General features: G+C 46.1%; 1 protein-coding gene across 1 annotated transcript; it reads left to right on the plus strand.

The window, feature by feature from the left end:
- The first annotated feature begins 3,088 nt into the window (after window positions 1-3,088).
- MB (myoglobin) lies at window positions 3,089-6,976 on the plus strand. Its single transcript, XM_040062473.2, has 3 exons — window positions 3,089-3,260; window positions 5,288-5,510; window positions 6,200-6,976. The coding sequence occupies exons 1-3, from the start codon at window positions 3,166-3,168 to the stop codon at window positions 6,344-6,346; spliced, it is 465 nt and encodes a 154-aa protein (XP_039918407.1). The 5' UTR covers window positions 3,089-3,165; the 3' UTR covers window positions 6,347-6,976.
- Window positions 6,977-17,039: the final 10,063 nt, after the last annotated feature.

Raw genomic sequence — 17,039 nt, forward strand, 5'->3', positions numbered from 1 at the left:
GAAAAAAATTGAGTATGGCCAAAAAAACTTGGATCTGGTCCAACTCTGTGGCTGGTGTGCGTTCCTCTGGGTCTGCCAGCTCTACCTGGGTGACTGAGCCCCATAGTAATAACCCCAAAACAGCTGGTGTTTCTGAAACTATACCCAAGAGACAATCCCCGCTCTTTCACTGGGGTGTCTGTGGGCTCAAGCAAGTCACAGAACTTCTTTCACCCCTCATCAGTGGGGAGGACAAATGGCATTTCTGTCCATGGAACTGTGGCATGGTCTAAATTAATTAATACCAGCGAAAGGTTTGCCAGGTGTGGAGGGTGGAGCAAGGCAGAGGTGGGATTGCACCCACTAGTGAAGGCCAGAGATGGCTCTTCACCTGCCTGCTGCGCCTGTAAGGCGGGGGGACCATTCCTAAGCACCTTTGGGTAGCATTTTTGGGTAGAAACAAGCCCCATGAAGTCTCTAGAGCGGTACTTCCCCTCGTGGCAGTACCCTGACTCTCAGCTATGGCTCTACTGCTGGCCCACGGGATCTTCCTCCGTCCCCATCCCACCACGCCAGCCCTCTGCAATATCAAGGCCGCAGGATAACGGGGAAGGCACGGTATCCCAAGCGACCAAGGAATAACGACGTCTCTACATCCCGCACTGAAAACGAGCGCCTAACAAAAGCTCTGCACCTACCGCCGCAGCCCTGCCTGCCCTGGGGTCACCGTGCCCGCTCCGAAAGCAGAGCAGCGCCTGCCGGCCGGCCCCCGGGGCCCTCCCGCGGCGGCAGCGGCCGGGAAGCGCTGCCCGCGGCCGCGAGGGGGCAGCACGCGCGGGCCCAGGGCGCCGGGGCCGCGGCACGCGGCGGCCGCGCGGGGAAGGGGCCGGGAGCCGCGGGCGCACCCCGCCCTGCTCGAGCAGGGGCTGCCGGAGCGCGTCCGCCCGAGGGGCTTTGCGGTGCGGGGAAAGCGGCCGCACGGCGCCAGCGATGCGCCCCAAAGCCTGGCCAAAAGCGTCTATGGTCCATTTCTGCTGCTTCAGTGAGAGGGCTCTAGGTGCGGGTGCAGAGATACGGCCACGTGTGCCAGCACAGCTCCGGTGCGGGCAGAGCTGCTTGAAACAGGCTATTCAGTCACCTGGTGCCTTTTAAAGGAGGCAGCCAATATGCTGGCTCTCTGTGGTTTGTGTTTATCCGGATGATTATGCAAGTGATAGATTTTGCCCCGAGGGGAAGACAAGAGGCCTGTAGATACTAAAATGTTATGCCCTTTTCATGGCTGTGGGGTTGAGGGGTGGTCTGGTGCACTATAAAACTCCTAGTATTTCTGTAGACTATTTATTTAAGCTCTAGGGAGTAGAGCTTATTATTTAATTTCATTACTACTTTCCTTGCAGAAAAAAAGCAATATAGAATCTCATACTCATTTTAAGTCTTCTGACCATTTAATGTTAATGTCTATACCACGACTTTCAGCTTCACAGCCCTGGGGAAAGCTACAGAGAGCGAAGAGTCGGCCAACTTCAAACGGAGTTATTATAGCAAATGCGTAGTTCCAGCTTGGGGAATATACAGAGCTTGGAGCATAAGCAGCAGCCTCTCACGTACTGAGAGCACATTTCTGTTGTGTCTGAAAGGTGTGTAAACCAGAAAGGTCAGTGTTCAGGATCCTGCCCAAGCCTGCAAGGGTACAAATGTTTCATTACTGCTGTGAGGACATAGGCAGTGAGGTTGCAGATATGTGATCTCCTTTGTCTCAGCTCTGTGCTATGGAGAACTGCATGGGGAATAAGTTAAAGGAATACTAACTTCTGTTCTACCAGTTTAGCTTAGTTTGGGTAATTGGTAGTGACCTGGTGGTTGCACAGGTAAATCAGGATGAAATCTTGAAATTGAAGTGTTGGATGTGAAGCAAACTGGTGGATAGAGGAGATGAAAGGGGAGGATTTCAGAGTCTCAAGTTGACTTGGCTGATAGAGGCTTGCAACGTGTAATGGCCAAAATATTCTTACCTCGAGGCTAGAGGTAGAGACCATGGGGTTGAGTGCTCTTCTCCCAAATCCCAAGGCATATGTCTTCAGCCTATAGTTGATATTTTTTGCCTGCTTTCTCCTTGGAAACATCCAGAGGCAGGTGCATGGTTCAGGACAGCAGTACTGGCTGGGCTTTGTTGTCAGGCTGTGCTCTGACTGCAGCAACCCCTGGAAGCGACCAGTCACCCCATTGGTATTACCAGTCCTGACAGGGAAGTAGGATAGAGACTGGGAGCCCTCCCAAAGCATATCCACATGGTTTGTTAGCTCAGCGGCTTTTCCTTCCAACACTGAAATTTGTTTGGCTTGCCAGAAATAGCCAGAGACCAGAACTGCTGGCTGGATGGGTATTGAATGTAGCTTTGCTATGTCCTTGTGTCTCTGGTCTGCTGCAAGTTACCTTTCTGGCTCAGTTGTACATCTCTCGGCTCCAGTATCCAGACTCAGCCATCAGCTAATCCTAGGTGTTTCCCAGAAGAGCAGGCAGCAGGATCCTGGCAGGCAGGTGTGGGGGAACTGGCTCCCATACAGCTTTCATCCCTTCATTCCTCCTGCAGCAAGGTGGGGAAATGTCAGGGCTGCTTTTTGAATACGGTTGTCTCTTAAGGGCATGTCACAAGGGGTGTGTTACCCCAGGAGAAGAGGATGGTGAGATCATTATGGGAAAGGAAAGGCCTTTGGAGCAATGGAGTCCATGCTACTGGCTGCCCTGGCCTTTTCTCCTGCCTGCCCTTGGCAGACCAGGGGAGAGGGAGGCAGGGTCGCCTTGCAGATGACTGTTCTCTTCAGGAATCTCCTGCCATAAAGCTTGACACTGTCTCTGGGTCCTTGGGAACCTGGGACAGGCTCCTGGCACAGCATTCCGGCAGTGCCCTTTCTGTCCAGAGTGGGACATGTGCCAGTCCAATACGAAAAGCAGAAATGATGCCATCAGTGGCACCCACAATAGTACCTGACCCAAAATAGCTTCCTAGGAAAAAGCAGAGAGGCTGATTAGGTTAGACAAGCCTGAAAGAGAGCAAGAAGTCCAGCTGTTGATTGACAGGTGTAGGTTTGTGGGCAGGGGCTATAAATCCCACGGGTGAGCTCTCCAGCTACCCTTTGGGGAAAGGCAAGGCTGCAGGAAGTACTCGGGACCTGTCTTTGGTGAACCATGGGGCTCAGTGACCAGGAATGGCAGCAAGTCCTGACCATCTGGGGAAAGGTGGAGTCTGACCTCGCTGGCCATGGCCATGAAATTTTAATGAGGTAGGCAAGGAACTTCAGTTCTAAGAGTAAAGCTGAGAGCTTTTGATGAGAGACATGCTTGTCAGTGTTTATTTCAACAAGGTGTTTTCTTTCTTGTAGGGTGGAGGTTTTTCCATTGCTATTTTCTGGGTTAAAGGTTACTCACTGTGTAAAGTGGCTGTGCTTCTGTCTCTCCATCTCTCTATGGGTGCAGGAGCAGACTAGTGCTGCTTTTTACTCATGGCTGTGCTTTGTCTCTCTGCCTCTGGTAGCCAAGCTCTGTTTGGATCTTCATTTCCCAAACACTACAGTGAGAAATGCTGGAGCGAAATGTTTGTCATGGGGTTTCAGATGCTCTGCAGAAAGGATGTGGGGAGGCAAAGAACGAGTGAAAGGAGAGGAACATCACCTCTGTGGCAGTTTTCTTGGAATCTGTTTCAGTAAAATTAACTGCAAAGTACCTGAGCGTTTCCCTCTCCCCACCTTAGTCTCACCTGGCAGAGCCCTGCCCATCCTGCTTTTTGACCAGAAATCTGTGTGATAACACTTATCCACTGCCTCATGATGAATTTGAGGTCTGAGTATGAAATGAGGCACATCCTTCCCCTTGCTTCCCTCCTCCATTATTCTGGTGTCAGAAGTGCTCATGAGGTCTCCAGCTGAGAGGACCCCATCCTCCATGTTGTCCTCGTGATCCTGGCACTTGGAGTGGCGAACACCCCAGATACTGCAAAGTGGGAAAGGAAATTCGGTGGACACTGGAGCCTAGCTGGTCCCTTAAGACCAGAGAGGGTGCAGACTTTGAAGAGACTCTCTTCAGTTCTCCTCTCAGACTGTGCACACCCAAATATGCTGTAAGGGTACAGACACTGAGGAGAGTAGTGGGGATCTGGCACCTTCTTGGGATTTTCTACCCTAAGCATGGCTAAGGCAAGGAGCTCACACCTCCAGGCATATCTACTGCAAAGCTTTGAAAAACGTTTTTCAAAGGTGAGCCAAAGCAGGGGGCTGTTTTCCTTACTTGCTTTATCATGTCCTAGATCAGCTGCCATTTGAAGGGAAGGGAATGGAGTGGGAATGAAGTGGGTGGAAGTGTGATGGCTTTCCCCTCTTGTGGTCCAAAGCAGACAAGCTGGAAGGGTAGCAGGAACCTGAGCTGTTCTCACCCCTCCATCTCTGAGGTGGCAAGTTTGGCTCTGAATTTGCCCCATGCTAGTAAAAGCAGTTCCAAATGGAAAAGTAATACCATTTTTTCTTACAAGTATCACAAAGTAGAGCATGGCATTAAATAAATAAATGTCACCTTGTGACTTTGTGCTCCTCTGCCAATCCAGATCTCCTCCAAGGAGTTTCTGAGGGAGGAGAGAGGCAAGGGAAGGAGGGTAGGGAAAAAAGGTCAGGAATCAAATTCCTCCATGTCTGCAGTCATACGGTTTTGGAGGCACAGTAAACTCTCCCATCCAGATGACATTCAAGAACACACAACCTCCACATATAAGGGACCTGAGGCTGGGGGCTACTCTCTTTTTTTTTTTTTTTTTTTTTTTTCCTTTCTTTCCTGTGAGAAGCTTGTAGAGCTCTCATTTCCTGGTCAACAAATCATGGGCTGACAAGAGTGTTTCTGTGAGAAGCAGGGGTCTATAGGTTGGCTCCCCAGCAGCAGTAAATTTATGAAGATAGGCAGTTTTGTTTGCTTTTGCAAACTTTTGCTTTTTGTTTGCTTATTTTCACATGAATACAAGAACTCACATCTCAGTATCATGAGTAGCCTTGGCTCTTGGGTCTTGTCTTAAAACCATTGACATAATCCAGTGGATGGGTGCGAAAGAATTATCAGAACAATACGGAAAAAATATAGACACTTCCTCTGTTGCTCTAGTTGGAGGTGTTTAGGGGAATGTCTCTGTCACGACTGGAGGGAATGGAAATAGACAGTGGTGATCATCTTAGGAAATGGGTAAGAAGATGGGATTAAAGTAGATTGAATACTCAAAGGGAGGTATGTCAGGAGCTTCTTCTCTCCAAAATCACTCTGCTTTCGTCCACAGACTCTTCCAGGACCATCCTGAGACACTCGATCGCTTTGAAAAGTTCAAAGGCCTGAAGACCCCCGATGCGATGAAGGGCTCTGAAGATCTGAAGAAACATGGAACTACTGTTCTTACCCAACTGGGCAAAATCCTGAAGGCGAAGGGTAATCATGAGGCTGAGTTGAAACCCCTGGCTCAGACCCACGCGACCAAGCACAAAATCCCTGTCAAATATCTGGAGGTACGGAAAAGGGCAGGGAGTCTTAGTGTCTGATGTGTAGTGAATATGTGCAAGACAGCTATGTGAGAGTTGGGCTTTCATTTATTGATGACTAGTTGGACTTCAGTGAGCTCCCCCTCAAGTCCAAGGTCTGTGTGTACAAACAGGAAGCACAGAAAGGGCTCACGGTATGCAAATGGTATGTGAATATCCAAGTTTAGATTTCCCATTCCAGCCACCACAGTCTGACCAACCCTTGACGACAATAAACCAGCCCATGCAGCCTATGCCTGCCTGGGAAACTGTATTACATAAGGACTGTCAGTGACTGGACACAAGGGACATACAATTTTAGAGCAAACCCGGGAGGATCCATTGGAGACCAAGACCCACAAAACTAAGTGTTATACAAACAGAGGGCATGAATTTGCAGTCTTAATGGATGAGGAAGACAAAAAGTGGAAAAGGCATGGTCTACTCAAGGTCATGAAGCAGATCAGCGTCAGAGCTAGGAATAGAGCCCAGTGCTTCTGCCTAGCCCAGGCTCCTTACATAGTAGACCTCACTGTCCCTCCAGAGGCTGCAGGAAGGCCTACTGAATTAGCTCAGAGATATTTCCAGGCTCTGCAACCTATTTTTTAGTCTGGCTTTTCCGAAAATAAACCTTGAGTGTCCCTTCAGTTTTTCTTTCTCTCTTTCCTTCCTCTCAGTTCATTTCTGAAGTCATTATCAAGGTCATTGCTGAAAAACACGCTGCAGACTTTGGGGCTGATGCCCAGGCTGCAATGAAGAAGGCTCTGGAGCTGTTCCGAAACGATATGGCCAGCAAGTACAAGGAATTTGGTTTCCAGGGTTAGCACACACGCACAAAGGAACACCACGATGGAGCGCCTGGCCACGCATCTTTCCCCAGCGCTATTTTGGACATCTCACAATTGGCCATCTCTGATGTGTGGGAAAGCTTTGATGAGAGGCCAAGAGCCACTCCAGGCAGCATAGAGGCACTCAGATTGATATCCATGATAAACTGTTGTTTCCTGGCTTCACATATACAAAATAAATATTCTGCTTTCTTAGGAAAAATAACATTAGAGGTTATCTGTGAGCTTAAGCCTATCTTATCCCCTTTCTCTCTCTCTCCCTGAAACTCAGTCTAATCTGAGGGGCAAATGGCATGGCCAAAGATGAAGGGATATGGAGGATCAAGGGAAGTGTTGAGTGTGGTGAATGAGTGAAAGAATGACTCAAATGAGACATGTGAGAATGGGAAGCAGGGACACAGCTTGTGGGGGTGAATGCAGCCAGTCAGTCTCCAGTGCCTGCCAGCTCTGGAGGGTTTAGCTGTTAAACTTGCATTAGCCAAACTATAAAGAGCAGTACTTCCTGAGATCTGTGGGCTTCTAGCAGTCACCACTGTGTGTCTGAAGGTCTGTTGTACTGGGAAGTGGAATATGTGTTTCTCAGAAAATAAAAATCCCTGCACCAGAGTTGTGTGTTTGCTCCTGGCTGTACAAACACCCCAGTGAGAACTAGGGGAGAAGGAGAAAATGGAAGAGTGTTTTGCATACATATCTGGCTGCAGAGCAACCTGCACTGCCAGTCCATGACCTGAGCAGCATGTGGCATCTGTCTTAGCCAGGGACTTGGGGCACTCAGATGTCACCATGGGGACATGACCTGATTACCAGACCTCACAGCACAAGACAGCAGCCTCAGCTCAGTGCTTTGGAGCTGAGAGAAGTGCTTCCTGACTAAAGGCCGTGGCCACTGCTGTGCTAGGGGAATGTGGTGAGGTAAGGTCCCTTGTTAATTTATGGGGTGGTGGCATGTGCAGGCAGCCTTGGGCCCAGCAGCAACACAGTACATTGCTCTCTCCAGACACTGGAAAGGAGGAATGATCAGCTCAGGTGGAAGGCTGCAATGGCAGCATATGCTCTAAAGACCCAAAATCTGGTCTTTGCAGCCTTTTGAATTTTTGCTGAGGTGCCTCTGCAGTGCTTGCTGCACTCTGTTTACAGATGTGCACCCATGTCCTGTGGGGGACCTTAAGGCATAGACATAGTGGCAAGATGCCTCCCTCTGCCTGACGCCTCTCCCCATCCCAGTACCAGGGGGCTGTGGCTAGGGGAAATGCATGGAAATGACACAGCTCCTCTTTTTGGTGTGGAGAAAGTAATGCACCTTATCTCATACCTTATCTGAGGGTAAGCACAAGGAAGAAAAATGAGGTGCTCAGTAACAAGAACTACTAGCAAGACCTAGTTCAAGGTATTCCCTGCTACACTGTGTATGGTGGAGACAGTGAAGGAGCCACCAGATCCCTTAAAGATCAATCCTGAACCAGCATGATCTGCTGTGTCTTTGGTCAGGGCAAAGGCCAAAATAATTCAGTCTCTGAAATGACAAGGAACAATATATTCCTTCCCAGAACAGTGCATATCTGATTTGTTGCTGTTTACAAATCCTCACTTTACCTCTGGGAGCTTGCTTGGTGTTTTAACCTTTCAGAGGGGGTCACAAAGGCATATGCTGTCACCTAGATGAAGTTACAGCCAGGTGGTCCCTGGCTTAAGCAGTGTGCTTCGTCTGACTCCAGTCTAGTCTGTCTGGTTTTGTGGGGAGGGCAATATGTTTAATTAAGGTCTAGGATTGCTTGTCCAACACAATAAGATTTCCTGCCAGTGCCAACAGACTCTGCTCTAGGATTAAAAGCTCTGCTATAGCAGCTGCCTCCATCAGTCTGAGTGGGTCTGGAGTTGTGTGGATATTTTTATGTAGGGCAGGGTGGTGGAGGAGGGAGAGTTTTCATGTGTGTTGTGCCTAGTTACTTGTTATTAGGTACCTGGACTAAATGTCAGTCCATTGGGAGCACTGACCTTTTCTCTGCCTGCCCTACCCTATTGTGTCACTGCACTAGGAACCATCCTTAAATCTGTTGGTCAAATGTGGGGCCTGACAGAGTTTTTCTGTTTGTGCCTACGGCTCAGGGAAGATGTGCAAGCCGAGATGAACCAGCATGTTCAAGTACCAATAACAGCGAAGGTAACTCCAACAGACTCAGTGATTTGGGGTGTTTGTGATGAAATCCACATCTCTGCACCTTTGCTACTCTAGGCACAGAGTATGCCCTTGGGCGAGTCCTAACATAACGGCAGGGATATATGTAATTCCCACAGAGTCTATAAAACTCCCGCAATGGCCGATGCTTTAAGGGCAGGGGAAGTTTCCTAGAGCAAAGGGGATGGTGGGGAAAGGATTTTTTAGCTTTGTGCTGTATTCATTCAGAATCCTTGCTGGGCCCTTTCACTCTGCTGCTAGCATATGAAGTTTTTCTAGTTCATATATGGGACAAAGTCCTTTAGTGGAGATAAACCATATCAGCGCAAGCCCAGACATTTTCCTCCTTCCTTTCCAGAAATAGCTTTACATCAGGTGGATGGGTCCCAGGGACTTGTCCCCAGCCCCCCACCCCGTTTGGTGTCACAGACACGTTCCCAGTCACACGATGGGATGTGGACTGTGTGGCTGCCAGCCTCCTTGCTCCAGCACGTACGCACCGACTGTGGCCAGGCCGGGCTCACGGGCCCCTCTCCCTGCTGCGGTTTCCATTGCATGGCAGAACTCGCCATGGCACCGAGCCATTGACCTGTCTGGGCTCTCTTGGGCTTCGGCGTCAGACACCAGCCACTCATCAGAATCTCAGATGACGGGAGCAGGCCCACACTTCCCAGACACTGTGCAAATGGGCTGTCAACCCCAGCCAGGGTGCAACAACACTGCAGGCTGTGCTGCCTGTCCCCCTTGTCTTTCCCTCTGCCTGCTGATCCTGCCTGATTCCAATACACCTGCCAATGTCAAATGGCATCACAGAACTAGTGTTGGGGACTATACTATTAATCCTGTGATTCGTCTCTTGGTCACCTCAGTGGGAGAAAGGGATAGGGCTCTGATAACTAATGATGTTAAATACTTAGCACATTAGTATGAAGCTTGTAACATTCTTCATATTTGCATCTCCCTGCAGGGCTAACGGGAGGAAAGGGCAGGGATGTTTCTAGTCCATGTAATAGTCACTGAATAGATAAGTCTGGTTTCTGGGAATTGAAGTGCAGACAGTGCCTGAAGGATCTAATGCCTATATGATATTAATTTAATAAGGAGACAAATGCTCACCTATACTACATGCTTTCAGATGAGGATTATTTTTTGTCATGATCCCTATCATTTCTACCACCTGGCCAAAACCTGTTCTGTATGTTATGCCACTGAGGAAAGGAAATAGTGCAACCAGGCTTTTTTTGATGTAGACATGCTTGCCCATAACATTTTTTCGAGAAGTTGCATGGCATCAGAGAATGTTCTCCTTATTCCCAGACTCATTTATCTCAGGTTTGCTCAAGGCTGCTTTTCCAGGCTGAGCAGGGCTTAACAATCAGAGTCTGTACTACTTCTCAGACTGAGTGCACACACAGATGCACACAGACACATAGGTACACACACACACACATCTATACACAAGCACCAGCTTCAAAACATACATCATAGCAAGTCCCATCTGTCCAAATCCTTCAGATTCCAGCATTCTTGTGTGCCAGTTCTTCATCTGAAAGGGTGATACATATGAGTTCTCACATTGTGTACAAATGAAGTACAGCCTTGAAACAGCTGCGGTCTAACTAAGTGGGAAGACAGAGTATGCAAGGACAGGGCACCTGGGGAGTCCTGGTAGGTAGCAGGGCTGTTAAATTTCATGAAGTTGTGCCAACAGAGTCAAGGAAGTCACCTGGAACTATGTAAGTGAGAAGAAAAACTCAATCAACCTCTTTTATCCAACAGCCTAATAAATGAGCATTTATGAACATGAAAGAGTCACAACAATGCAGCGTTCTTAACCAGAACATAAATTCCTCCCTCCCCTGTGATCATAGGCACAACAAGCCCGTCTCCCAGTCCTGTGACATCTATAAAATCCTTATCCAAATGTCAGCAAAGGTGACCTTGTGGCTTTTTAAAGCAGTACTTTATAGTCACTTGACTGCACTTTACCAAAGTCCTTTCCCAGTTTGGCTTTTTTCCCCTACAAATAAATAAACAGAACAGGTTGCCTTCACCTTCCCCTCCAGTAGTGACCACCCATGATAAGCCATGTCAGACAGGCAGATCTGGGGCTCTTCTGGGCAAGGCAAGGCAACCCCTGGCATGGGGCATGCCAGCATATCTGGTAGTTGCATGGATGAGGCAATATGTATTTGGGATGGGGAGGGATACATACCGGTGTGTATCTTAGCTGCACCTTATGTCTGGAAGACAGCTTAAAGGAAATTATGCCTGTTTCCTGTTTCCCTTCTCCAAACAAAGTTCAGTATAATGCAGCTGCTGGGTGCTCAATCCTATTTTAGATTGTCCTTAAAACAGGTTCAAATGTTCAAGTGCCAGAATAGATTTGGGTGCAAGACCTTCTGGATTATTAGCACTTAATTCTCTACATCTTCATGCTTAGCTTGTGGATCTTCCATTACTTCCCAGTAAATATAATAAATTGTGCTTTTATTAAGTGTTTTTATCTTCTGTCCTCCCTTAACGTATTTCCTTATTCAAGATAAATTCCAGCATACAAGCTCTCACTAGAGGGGTGGAAAATTCCTGGAGCTGATACCCTCACCCAGATCTGGGTTTGCTCTGCCTCAGGGCTTGCATGACATCAGGCTTGTCCTCTTGGCAAGCCTTGGGGTTATCTGGAGAGTTAGCTGATACAGTGTCAAAGTGAGTCTGTGTTTTTTCACTCAGCTGGATGAATAGTCTGGTGCCCTTTGAGGGATGCCATGGATTAACTGTGAGTTGGTTGGGTATAAAGGAGTAAAAATACCACAGAGTTTTGTCTAAACCTGCCATATGGTGTCTCTGCAGAGTCTGGTTGAGCAAAGGATTTGCACTAGTCATGCTCAGACAAGATGACCAGAGGTAGTGGAAAAGGAGGCAGAGCACACCGAGTGCCACACTTGCAGCCCTCAGCTCCCCCTCTGAGGGCAAATGAATCTGTGGGGTCTGTAAGGAAGGAAGAAAAATGAAATACAGGTGGGAAATGGAGGCACAACTGCTTCCCGCCTGAGGCTATTTACTCTGTTAGTGCCTCCTGAAGAGCAATAGCATCATTCTGACAAGCCTTCTCCTGTAATGCAGTGGAGGGAGTTTCTTAACTCAAGCTCCTAATTGGTGTGCTTTTTTTATGGGAAGAAAGATGGAGTTTTCTCATGGTGCTAAGATTATGGATGTGGTGTTTTCACAAATCATGAGAAACTTTTTGCACATTTTGTTTTTGGCTCAGTAATAGCATGTATTGCTAACTCAACTAATTCTCCAGGCAATTTTAGCATGTCCTGTTTAAACAGTCTTTTGTCCCTATGTATTTGCTATGTTTCCTCTACAGATGACAAATGATCCCTCAGTGCATAAAGTCATCATATTTTTTCCTTTTCAGTCAAAATCCTCTGTCCTGAAATGGAGTTCTTCATAACAGTCGCAAATTGCTAGCTCATAACAAGAAGAGTAATTAGAAAATAATTCTTAACATATTTCTTACTATGGTTTTTCTAGTGGAGCATCAAGTCATAGCTTCCTTACCTGTTTTAGATCAGAAACTTGTTGACTGTAAGTGTCATCTGGGACAAGCTCTGTTCTAATTTCTAATGGTAATTAAGAACTCAGTTTCATCCAGTTTAAAACTCTCAGTCTATAAAATACTGAAACTATGCCTGAGTTATTTGCTCTACTGTTCTTAGCCTAGACCTTAGCTAGAGGCCTATCTATGCTTTCCATCTACAGTACTGTGCAATTAAGCCCATTTTAGAGAGGGTAAACTCAGGTAGAGAGGCACAAGCACATTGCTTTCAGGCTTTTTTCATTCATCTGTCTACTAGGCCAGGCTTCTGACTGCAGGGCAGTGGATCTTTGTGATCTTTTTGTGTAGGAAGACCTGTGAAGTTGTGCTATCTGCCAGTGCGCAGTTCTTGCTTTGAAGCGGTTGAGTTTTAGCACTTGTGAAAGGACATCCTATATATAGATGTGTAAATAGCCCAATAGATTACAGATGGTGCAGGCAAACGGAAGCAGTCTAAAGATTTTGGGGCTGAAATTGAAATGAAGTTCTCTGGAGATGAACTATGAACTATGGTGGCACTTGGTAGATTGCTAATCTCACTTCCAAAGAAAAGAAGACTCTCAGACTGAGATAACAAAGGACATGGATATCTAAATATGTCACCAGCAGAAGAGAGGTCCCTAAATCCTAGTGTATGAACCTCAGATCTTCCTATATAATTATGCACATGCTTACAATTTTGTCTGTAATCACCTCCTTGTTTTCTAATATTTTGTCACCATCTTGGGTGTGTCTAAGCCATCCAGGGTTCATTTGCCTAACTTAATTTATAATCCACAGAAGTGACCTTCTTCTGCCCACTTTGGCAGATCTGGTCACATTTTGCCTAAAAAAATGCTGTTCCAACTACCTCTGTCCAATGGCGTGATTAGTGAACAAGGTTCAGGTGCATGCCTGTTGCCACATATATAACTCAGCTCATAATCTTTTGGTCTTTTAAAAATGATCTGTGCCTTTCCATTTTGGAAAGGGCTTGCCTTCAGGAGACCAGGTTTCAGTGATGGATCCCTGCCCGACTCATGTGCCTAGGCACTAAAGGAGTAGGTTTAAAAAAAAAATAAAGACAACAACAACAAAAAACACAGTGCTGGTTTCCGTACTGACTGTAGCCCTCCTCACTCAACACATGGCTGGCTGAATCCTTTGAAACCACCAGACTCTCTATTGGTGCGCTGAAGTCCTGGGCAAGGGGATTCAGCCTGGAATATTTCTACTCCAGCAACCAGGGCTGTCTAAAAGCCTTCATACACATTTGAAACTGTTATTGTCCTAATGGGACCACTCCTTCCCAAGGGGATTCTCTTTGAGAAGAAAAATGGAAAGAGGAGGGAGAAGATATTTCTGTGCCTAGCATGAAATGACATGTTGTAAATCATGAGGTACTTGCTTGGGAACAACAGCCTATGTGACAGCCTGCTGTGTGGTGTTCAGAGAGTCTGGGGTTGTTTTTCCTGCGAGCTATGCTTCCAACCTCTCCTCCCACCTCATTGACAGTAACATCTGGATCTACCCGCACTCACAGTTCTCTTCGGAAGAGTGTGAGTGCAGCAAGAGAAAGAGGGTTTTCTTTCCTCATTGCACTGTTTTGAGGATAGCTTGCAGCTGTGCCTGGCTGGGAGGAATGTACAGATTTCATGGAGGATGGTCAAGAAACATTTTCTTTCCTAAGTGCATCACATCCCTGTTCATACACACAGTGGCTCATAACTGGGAAGTTTCAGTTCCAAATCTTCTGGCAACACACAGTAGGGAAAAGATAGAAATGGAGGCAATGCTTTTTCTTTCCATCTATAATCAGGTTGGAGATGGACAACACTGCATTGCCCTCAGTAAAGGGGTTAATGATGGAGAAAAGTGTGATAGAGCCTCTCAACATTAGAAACAGACCAAAACAGAGTAACTGCAGCAGAGTACAGCATCCTTTCAGGTACTGGTGTTGGTGAGATAAGAGATAATACACACTAGAGAGTGTCTATTGAGAGAGAGGAGAGACATACCACTTGTATCTTCAGGGCAGAGGATATTAGAAATACATTTAAATAATAACCTTTCTTTGGGCATTTAATTTCCCTCCTGTTGGAACTGCTTACCTACACTTACCTACAATTAAGTCTGTGATGAGAGCGTGTGTGTGTGGGTGTGTGTGTATGTACAGAACAAAGGCTACAGTTAATATACAGAACTAAATGTTTTGTTCCGGAGCCCCAAATGTACATGGCCTCTCAATACTCACCAATTTCAGTGGGTGTGAGACCTTTCAAAGACCTGGATTCATACAGGAAATTCTTTGCCACAGGCTTAGGATTAGTGATTTCTTTCTACCCATGATGCAGTACAAAATTGGAAATCAGCTTTGCATCTGTTCATCAGCTGAAGTATGAGCCCCTTTTATTAGTGGCTTTTGTGGCAATAACTGTGATCTATTTAGACCCTTCAAACTGCGATTCCCCACAGCACATGTAGTAGAAGCAGACATCCATGGAAATCAGTCAAAATGAGCTCGTGTTGCTGTGCAAAGGGTGGGCTCCATTCTGCTCAGCAACAGTTACCCAGTTCCTGACACATGGGCTTTGGCTCCTTCTTTGGGGTTTTGGGGCTTGGTGCTAGGTTTCCTGGGGAAGTTTTGCTGCCATTTACAGTCCCTGCTTCATGTTCACTCTCTTTAATTTCTCCCCCTTACAGGGCATTCAAGGAGAAGACACTGCTCTTCTTGTGGCCTAACTATGCATCCTCAAAGATGTCATGGCTAAATCCATGTGGTATGATATGACTGCCAGCCGTGGTCTAGTGTTAACAGTAGCAAACTCATTCTCATCTCAGCAAGTGACCCTTAAACAAGAACTATGAAGCTGCATACGTGGGTAAGTGTTTCAGGAAACTAGGGGGACCCAGCCAGATAACTTCCATGTGGGAAACCGTTGAGATGCTTCGGTTTGTTTGGTTATTTTTCCCTTGATGAACCATTTTATTTAACACTCATCCTTTGTACTTGACTGACTGGTGTCAGAGCTGGCAAAGTTCAGGGTTTCTCTGCCTTGTAGGATAGCATAGATGGCTATTAAGAATTCTGGATAGGAATTTTTTGGTACAAATTACTATGTAAAACAAGGCTAATATTTACAACAAGAATTGCTCCCTGTTAGGCTGTTCTTATTGGAGTGGTACTGGAGCAAACTGAGAAAAGAGCAAAAGATGCACTAGGTATGCCTAAGAAGGCAGAGTCTTTGCAGTGCGTAGAGACCCTCGCCAGAGTGATCAAAAGTCCATACAAAACCTCAAAAGTCCATACAGGGAACAAAACTATTCAATATTAGTACAATTTAAGAGTAATGGCACAGCTAGTGGGATCAAGTGCATCCTCAGCAATTTTGCAGATGACACCAAGCTGAGTGGTGCAGTTGACATACTAGTGGCAAGGGATGCTACCAAGTTCTGCTCCACTCTTAAGCTGTATATTGTTGTGTCCTGAGAAAATTATTCTATGGAGGAATTAATGCAACTCCCCAGTACAGCCTAAACTAGCTGTCATGACATCGCTTCTTCATTTGTTTATTTTTCCCTGAGAAATTGGAATGTGGCCTGTGACAAAGATGGAAATGGGAAGCATATTTGCCCACCCAGGCTGCAGAAAAAGACTGTAAATTATGACATTAGTCAAGTAGCAGTTTGAGTCATGTTTGGTACCACAGCACAGCTGAGTCAAGAAGAAATCCTCTGGGAAAACTGAGCAAGGAAAAATGGAAAAGGAAAACAAAAGCACTTCAACAAGCACTTACTAGTTCTTCCTTTTTGTCATTATTTCCTTGGGATGTTGTCACATGTTTTACTGGAGGAGATATTGTTTGGCCCAAGTACGAGGGATTTCTTCCTTCCAACTCTTCAGTAAATCCTAAAGTTGTTTTCAAACCGAGATTGCTATAAAGCTGGGATTCCTGATTCAGACTCTTTCTTCCATTCAGTTAATTCTTATTGTCCAATGTTCCAGATGTGAAACAGCTGCTCACACAGCAGCATCTAGCCAGATGTTGGAGATCTGAGTAGACGCTGAAATGAGAACTGGAATGAGGGAAAGGATATTCATACCTTCAGATTCAACCTGCTTCTTTATTACAAACATAGTAGTGGGCTATGTCATTCCACATTCAGATAACTGGCTTCAGAGTTTCATTGTAGAGCATCTTCCCCAGCCTTCCACAGGACATAATTTATTTAAAAAAAAAAAAAAAAAAAAAAAAAAAAAAAAAAAAAAAAAAAAAAAAATCCTTCCTCACTGAAAACCTTTTGATCCACTTGAGGTATTATCTTTATTATAATTAGTGGATGAATGACTAAGTGTTTGGACAAAGCACAAGAGATCAAAGACAAATAGCCTGTACTCTGTAGACAACCTTGCTGAGCTGACACTTGTTGCCAGTAAGGGTTGCACTGAGATAATTTCCCAATAAAGTAAAAGTAATCTGTTTCACACCCCATGAATGTAAAACAATAAGAGCATGACTATCATTCCTTAAGTCACCTGTCTTCTGCTGGAGGTTCACCTTTTCATTGATGTAGCTGTTACAGAAGACCACATCCAGTTTTGTAGTGCAACATCTGAAGTTCCTCTGGAAAAGCTGGGTGTAAGCACAGCCTGCCTGACATGCAGCTGTTGACTCCTGCTGTTTATCTTGCAGGCTTAAGCTGCTCCAGAAAGGGACAGTCACTCCAGCCAAGGACAGATTTTGATCATTTGCTTCCAGATGCTCCATCCTGTTGCACAAGGTAATGTGACGCAATTTCATTATATGACCTCATATACTCAACACAGCTTTAAACTGTACAGAAGCAACACCAGTCAGACACAAAATACACTCAAATGGATCTACTTGTTCTTCACATAACTCCTTTGGGTA

Source organism: Hirundo rustica, chromosome 4, assembly GCF_015227805.2.
Source record: "Hirundo rustica isolate bHirRus1 chromosome 4, bHirRus1.pri.v3, whole genome shotgun sequence".
Taxonomy (NCBI): Eukaryota; Metazoa; Chordata; class Aves; order Passeriformes; family Hirundinidae; genus Hirundo; species Hirundo rustica.

Coding starts and splice junctions, on each gene's coding strand:
- MB (XM_040062473.2), top strand. CDS start 3,166: ATGGGGCTCAGTGACCAGGAATGGCAGCAAGTCCTGACCATCTGGGGA. Junction 3,261..5,287: donor GGCCATGAAATTTTAATGAG/GTAGGCAAGGAA, acceptor TTTCGTCCACAG/ACTCTTCCAGGACCATCCTG. Junction 5,511..6,199: donor TCCCTGTCAAATATCTGGAG/GTACGGAAAAGG, acceptor CCTTCCTCTCAG/TTCATTTCTGAAGTCATTAT.